This window comes from Manacus vitellinus, unplaced genomic scaffold (genome assembly GCF_001715985.3).
Source record: "Manacus vitellinus isolate BGI_N305 unplaced genomic scaffold, ASM171598v3 scaffold_7_pilon, whole genome shotgun sequence".
NCBI lineage: Eukaryota > Metazoa > Chordata > Aves > Passeriformes > Pipridae > Manacus > Manacus vitellinus.
In genome coordinates this window covers 9609257-9616544 of record NW_021940813.1, presented here as the reverse complement: position 1 = coordinate 9616544, position 7288 = coordinate 9609257, and the positions used below count along the sequence as shown (strand labels likewise).

The 7288-nt window shown below is 41.0% G+C and overlaps 1 protein-coding gene across 2 annotated transcripts in view; it reads left to right on the top strand.

Annotated features, from left to right (window-relative positions):
- Positions 1–5012, top strand: part of POLA1 (DNA polymerase alpha 1, catalytic subunit) — a 195831-nt gene extending 190819 nt beyond the window's left edge. For both annotated transcript variants that reach the window (XM_018084261.2, XM_018084260.2), the window contains exon 36: positions 3718–5012. In XM_018084261.2, the coding sequence (XP_017939750.1) occupies positions 3718–3890 (173 nt within the window). In that variant the 3' untranslated portion in view covers positions 3891–5012. The remainder of the gene's footprint in view (positions 1–3717) is intronic.
- Positions 5013–7288: the final 2276 nt, after the last annotated feature.

Genomic DNA, 7288 nt, shown 5'->3' with positions numbered 1-7288 from the left:
GAGGGGGCAGTTATGTTGCGGGTTGGAAGGGGGTTAACTGCATGATTGATGGTATGAGTCTGAAATATTTATCAGTCAGTGATTTATTAACTTCACAAAATACAGTACCTGAATTTTAATTATATACGGTCAGAATCCAGTTTTATTTGTTTATATAGTAATAATAATATTTTTATTTGTGTGTTTGTTTTGATACTGCCTTTTGTGTGTTCTGCATGTGTATAAATATACCTCATTATGTATAGCCATGTATACATTTTGCAGCAGTAGTTGTCTTAAAAGATTGCTTGCCACTGAAGTTGGCTGTTATTAAAACAATGATGGGCTGATAATGGGCATAGAACTATTTCAGAACGTGATGACTACTGAAAGGCAATTTCAGTCAGTTTGTATAGCTTAGTTTTCAGAAGGCCTTGGGTGTATTATTGATTAAATTCTCATTTAGGAAGAAAGTAGGAGCTTTATATGCATCTCTAAGTTGGATGGTGTGGTAACTCAAAGGTATTGACTGACTGTGTGATACACGACGGTCACAGTTGTCTTTTACTCAGAGGAGCACGGTGTGATGCTGGTTGTCATTCTTACTCTGCTGTGTGGCAGCGCAAATAGTCCCCTTTCTAACCAACCTGGTGGGAAAAGTCAATATCCCATCAGCAAAGGAGGTAAACACATCAGGAGCTGTGTCCTCTCTCATCTTCCCCTGCTCTGTATTACTACAGTTTTTTAAATCTCTTCTCCCCAGTCATCAGATGCACTTGTGTCATTCAAATGCGTGGTGTGGCTGTGCCGCAGAGGCAGCCGCCGCCTGCCTCTCCTCCCGGAGCTCCCGGCTCCCATTCTCTTATAATTGAAACTTAAAATTGGCCTCATTACTTCAACGAGGCCCCTCATATTTCTCCATTTTTTCAGTCCACCCTTTCCTGCTTGCCTCTATGAGGGTAATTGCATCTAAGAAATGTTTGAAGCATACTGTCAGAAAGGTTATTGCATATAATTGAAGTTTAGATTTAATGTTGAGGGGAGCTTTGCGCTCTGTTAGTGGGATGGCTGGAGCCCTGGAGCCTGAATTGGAGCTGTACAGGGGCCTGTATTTCACTTTGCTACTTTCAGCCCTGGTTTACTGTTTGCCTCCATGTTCTAATGATTAATGTGCCTTCCTGTTCTGTTCACATGTGCCAGCTGTTTGCAGTGATACATTTTACCTGGGTCCCTCCTGGGCTCCAGGAAGCTTTAAATTATTTTAGCATAGTTTTGAGCTACAAGGATGATATTTTCCACAGTTCCTTAGTATAAAGAGCATGGTTTGGCTAACAAGTGAGCAGTGGCAAGTGAACCCACTTACTATATCATTTATCCAGAAAATGCATAAACTAATTAGAGCTGAAATTGTGACAAAGTGGGATTGGTGTTTTTATGGACAAAGTTACAAAAATTTTCAAGGTGTATTTAATTTAACCCTACATTTAAATATTTTCAGAATCATTAAATATGTTTATGCCATAGTGACTTCAGCCTGTTAATGAACAGATTCATGTCATCAAAGTTTTTATTGTACTGGTGGTGTAATTTAAGGAAAATTCAATTCTGCTAGTAGTTATGGTCTGTGTAATGGTAAGAATGTGGTATCTTACACTAGGCATCTTCCTCTTTTTGCTTACTGCCCAGAGCTGTTAATATAAAGACACAAAACTGAATATGACAGCACAATACATCCCTTCTTCACAAGGATGCATGGAAGGTTTTTACCAAAGTGCTTTTAATCGATATATTTAGTTACTCAGTCTGGCATCGTTAATTTAAATTTTAAGTTAATTTTTAAAGATTTGATATCTTCATGAAAAGCCATTGAGTTCAGTGGAACTTTGTGAATAACATGGAAAACCTAAGCAGGTAGCAATTGCTCAGTAAGACCTTACTGTTTATATCATATCCAGAGTCTGCTGAGCTCATGTTAAAACATCTGAAGCTCTGCAGAAATATTTGTAAATCCTCAGGGAGGAGAAATTCACAAACCCCAAAACTCTAACAGCTATTTCTGTTACCATACCTCCCTTCCCTGCCATCTCCTTGTGTAGCAGTCCTTGACTTGGCTGCTGAGATGGTGTGTCTGATGGGATGCCTTCATCTCAGTCACATCACAGAAGTGAGTCATCACAAAAGTGAGTCATTTCATCCCTTGCACAGGTAGACTCAAAAAACCAGCATGTCCCTCTCCCCCAAGACTTTCTCTTATATAAACTCAGCTGTTTTAGAGACGACAGGTTTTTCATCTGAACTGCCATATAGTGAAAGCTGTTTAACAGGGGATGGAGACTCCTTTTTTACATGTTCAGAGTGCAAGGAGGGCAGTACAGATGTTGTGAAGGTGTCAGGAAGAAATGAGGCAGCAGCTTTTAGTCAAAGCTAATGAGCAACAGAAGGATTATGTTGGTTTCTCACAAGATACATGCTTACACTGCACCTAAATGGCTTGAAAACTCAACCTTTAAGAACCTGTGCCATGCTCTCCTAGTTCTACTTGACCTGGAGTCCCTCCAGCCCAGCAGGTGGAAAGCTGCCTGGGAGGGCACCTTGTTTTGCAATATATCCACTATGCAGTGTGGCCTGTTCCAAGGAGTAACTGCAGGCACAGGCTCTCGGTAGGAGCTGAACATGAAGTTGGTTGGAAAGTAGGAGCACAACTGCACCACATCTGCATCCAGTTGGCATTGTTGTATAACAGAATATGGAGTACTTTGCTCTTTTAGTCTTTGTCCACAGTCTTTGTAAAGCAAAAGCTGGACAACCACCCAAATAAAATCCCTGGATTTTTTTGATGGCATAAAATTTAACAAAAAAAACCCGAGAATTTAACAGTTTGGGCTTCACTGCTGAAATATGTACAGACTCGTGCATGTACATGACTTTGCACATACATAAAGGTACAGGTGGGTGGATGTCTTGTTCTCCAGACATCTCTTAATCAAGCATTTGGGAATTACTCTCTTCACTCATATGTCAGGTGAACCTGACATCTCCTGGTTGCAATACCAGGCATCTTCTCTCTATTTCAGTGTAGGGTGGCATGGAATTCCCCTTGTTTGTTCTACTTCCTTTTACTTTCCAATGCCTCTCTAGTGCTGAGCATCCCAATTCCCATCCTGCACACAAGGTGCGTGTGAGAACACACAAGACTGGTGATAAGTCTGTCCTAGGTTGTGCCAATATTAGCAGCAGCAGCAGCAGCAGGAGAGGTGAGAGAAGTGAAGCGTGGTTTCCTTCACTTCTGAAGTCAACCTTCTCCCTACTTCAAACCCCTGGGAACTCTGCGTAGTTCTCACTGAGTTAAGGCACCTGCTCATTTTAAATTGGGTCCTTTCAGAGCCAGCCCTGCTATCACTTATTTTCTCTACTGTGACTTAGTGAACCCCCATTTCACCCCAGTTAGATGTCAAAACTGGGCAAGCGGTTCTTCTTGCCAGCTCCTGGCAGGAGCTGCTGCACCCGTGCCAGTGGGGCTGAGGGAACTTCAGCCTTGGCTCCTTGTACAGGTTCACCATGGCCCCTCACCAGCTGGTGTGGCACTGCAGGGAAAGGCAGCAGAACTTGGGAGAGCTTGCTGTAAATGTCCTTTTTGCTAACTGTGATTCACAGTCCTAGCGAATGCAAAAATCCTTTCTGTGGTCGTTTAATCCTTCTCATTTTTTTGTTGGGTTTTTTTTCTCTTTGTTTTTTTAGAGTATGTGAAGAAGAAGCAGCCCAGGTGGGAAGTGTCTGAGGCCTACAAAAGACTGAAGAGCACTGTAGACAAATACCTGTCCATGAGTGCCTACTCAGAAGTGAACCTCGGCAAACTCTTCACCGTCACTATGGGAAGATCTGTGAGAGAGTCCAATAATGAAAGACAGTGATTGATTAAAAATGGAGGGAGGATAGTTCCTTGTTCATCAGAAATGATCTCTTCAGCAATACTCTACTTCAGTATGCACAATGATGTTTTAATAATCTTGTCTCTTTGGAGGAGGAAAAAATGGAAGATGAAAACAAAGTATAATTCACGTGGACATTAAATATTTGAGGTGGTTTTATCTTCCTTTTTTTTTTAATTCATTTAGAAACCAGGGTTATTAAAATACAGAGTAGTTGATTTTTGCAATATATTTTGTTGTGTATGTAGACCTATGAGGGAAAAGGGGGTGGGGGAATTGCTGCTTTAATTGGATAATTCCCAGTGAGAGTTGCTGGAATGTAAGTGATCCTAGACTTTGCTCCAGGGTATTTAGTAGAGGTGCTCTCAGGAAGAGAGGTTAGTAGAGGTCTCAGTAGGAGCACTAATGTTTTGCCTTTTCACAGTTTATCTTCTTCCTGATCATAAACATACCAATTAAAAACAATACTAAACCTGAATGCCTTTAAATGTCCTATTACCTTCTGAACAGAGGTAGGGATGCTTTACTTTCGAATTCATTAAAGAACGACTGAAACCTGGAGGTGCTAAAAATAGGGACCATCTTTTTATTAGAAGTCTTTCCAAAAGTCTTTAAGCATAGTATTTTGCCATGTTGAAAAACCCGTGTGGATGTAAAGACATGCAGATGTACAAAACCCGTTTAACACACACAGTGGATATAAATATATTACATTTCTTTCCATGCAAAACATTTGAAAGTAAGCAATTGATAGGGAAAAATATGTTTAGGATGGCATTGTAACCAAAAACGGGAATGGAAAGCAGTAAATCATTGTTACTGTTCTGTAATAATTACTGTGTTGGAGCTTTTACAGTTTTAAAAACAAATTGTATTTTTCATTTACTTTTAATAAAATGACAAGCAGATATGACAAGAAGAGCATAAATTTGGGTACATGCTTTTGTACACAAAATATTGTTTTACTCATGTTCACCGTTAAGCTTGCAATGTGATATATTAATGTAAGGTTATGATGTTTTGCATTTAAATCTTAAACAGAATAAAATGTAAAGTTTTCTTCACACTTAAAGGAAAAAAATAAAGTTTTCTAGTAAAAGAGAATTTGATTCTATGATCTGATGATTGAAAATACTCCATGCTGGCTCCTATTGCTCCAGACTTTTCCTGGTCCTACAGGATTGCTTGTCTGTCTGCTTTTAGGATGAACAGCCATTAACAAAGGGAGATTGAAGTAATAGCATCAGCCACAAATGTGTTGGGCACTGAAGGGATACGTGTCTGTGGTAAGAGTGTTTTATGATACTCATTTGTCCCTGAGGTGGCATTGGAAGAGGCTGTGTGTCAGTGTGTGCAATGGCAGTTTGAATATGCTTAAATACACAGTTGTCTTCCAAGCAACTTTTGGGGCTAAATCCTTTCTTTTTTTCTTACATTGAATCTCTACTGTGGGAAATGGAACCTACTCAATCCCTGGTTTTGTGCAGGTGTTGTCTCACCCCTGGTGAGCTATCGTTCCTTCCCAGTGTGTTCAGTTGGGTTAATACTATTAAACAGACTTTATTTGGAGCCTTCTCTTGAAGAGAAGGTGTTGCTTCTGAGATGACATATGGAAGTTTCAGATCTTCAAAAGATCCCAGTTTCCTGTAATTTCACGCAGGGGTTTTTAGATTTTTTGTGTCCAACACAATTAGGATTATGAAGATATTAGTGATAGTAACTGGGTAGAATGCCTTAGAAAATCAAGAATCTTCCAAATCTTCCAAACATTAGGTATACAAATAAAATGGATAGATATGGCATAACCTGACCCTGTGGCACTTGTATGTATCTGTATAATTACCGCTGAAGAGCCTGTTAATTTGCAAGTTTAGGGATGTTTAGATTAAATGAGAGTGTTGTGGAATGACTGTGTAAGGTGCAGCAGCACAGAGTGGCCCTGCAAGGGGCTGTTCCCCCCCACACTGAGGTGGAGGAGCAGTGAGTGGCATAGCCCTGGAGCCTCCCACCACCCCAGCCAGCCACAGTCTGGGGGTCAGGATATGGGAAGCGAGGGCTTTTACCCCGAATGGAGGCTTTTTTTGATTCCTCTCAGCAAAGCTGGTCAGATCGGAGCTGAAGTCTTGGCAAGGAGTAAACTGGATTTTTTCCCCCTCCCCTTCTCCCTCTCTAATCAGCTCTGGGCACCGTGCCTTGTCTTGGCCCCGCAGAAAGGCTGGGAAATGCAAAATCATCTTCATAGCATTTAATATTAAATGGAGCTGGAAAATGCTGTGCTGTAAATAATTTGGGAAAGACTGAAGTTCGGAGGTTTGCGTTTTGAGACCCAAATCGCCTTCCCTTCCTTTCCCTTCTTGTGTCCCCTTCTCCCCGCCCACCCCCCGCCCCTCACGCTTTTAACATTAAGGTTTGTGTTTATTTGTATTTATTTGCAGTTGGGGAAGAGGAGTGTTGATATATGGAGCCGGTGGCCAGGTTTTGCTGATGACATATGCGATATGAAAAACAATTCCCATCTGCAAACACGGTTGCTGCTGTGCCAAAATTCCTCTTTTCGCCGCCAAAGGCAGTTTTCTAAGGCCGAAGCAGAGCACATCTTCCCCTTCACATCCTTCCCCGTCTTCTGCAGAGCACCTTAAATGTGCCTTAATTGAATAGTTCTCCCGCACCCTCCTTATAGCAGTTTAATAGATTAACTCATCTGTGCCAGCTTCAAATTTCAGATTAAAATTCCTTCATCCCGAAGGCAGCATTATCAGGTTGTTGGAGGCTGTTTTCAAACCTTGGTTTTGAATAGCAGCGGCTCTGCATTAATTTAACCACTAAGCTAATAAGTAGGTTTCGTTTTGTTATGCTAAGCTTTATTGCTTTTCTTTTGATCAGAATGGTGTTGTTGAGCAAAGCAGCAGACAAGGCATTCTTTGATGAGGGAATTAGCGCTCTATTCTTCCTCTATTATTCATAGCACAGTGGAATATGTAAGTACCTGAGGGTGTCAAAGGAGAGCAGGCTCTATTGCAAAGTGTTCGCCTTGTTTCTCTCAATAGCTGACTATGAGATGATAAACCGCTTAATACACTGCACTAATTGGATGAGAGCAAAAAGAGATGGGAATTAAGGCACGGCGAAAGGAGAAAGTGCTACCAGCCTTCATTCACTCTTTCACCACTTTAACAGCACCAAAGGAGGCACAAGCTTTCTATAAGCAGACTAGGGGTTTTGTGCGGAGATAAAATGAACCTGTTAGTGAATTCAGGTAATACACTAATTATTGCACAGTATAAATACCACTACTGGTTTTATAACACGGAGGTAAACTTCTTTTGAGAAGGTTATAGGATTGCTTGGCAGCAGTATAGATCCTAATAAGGGACCAGAGT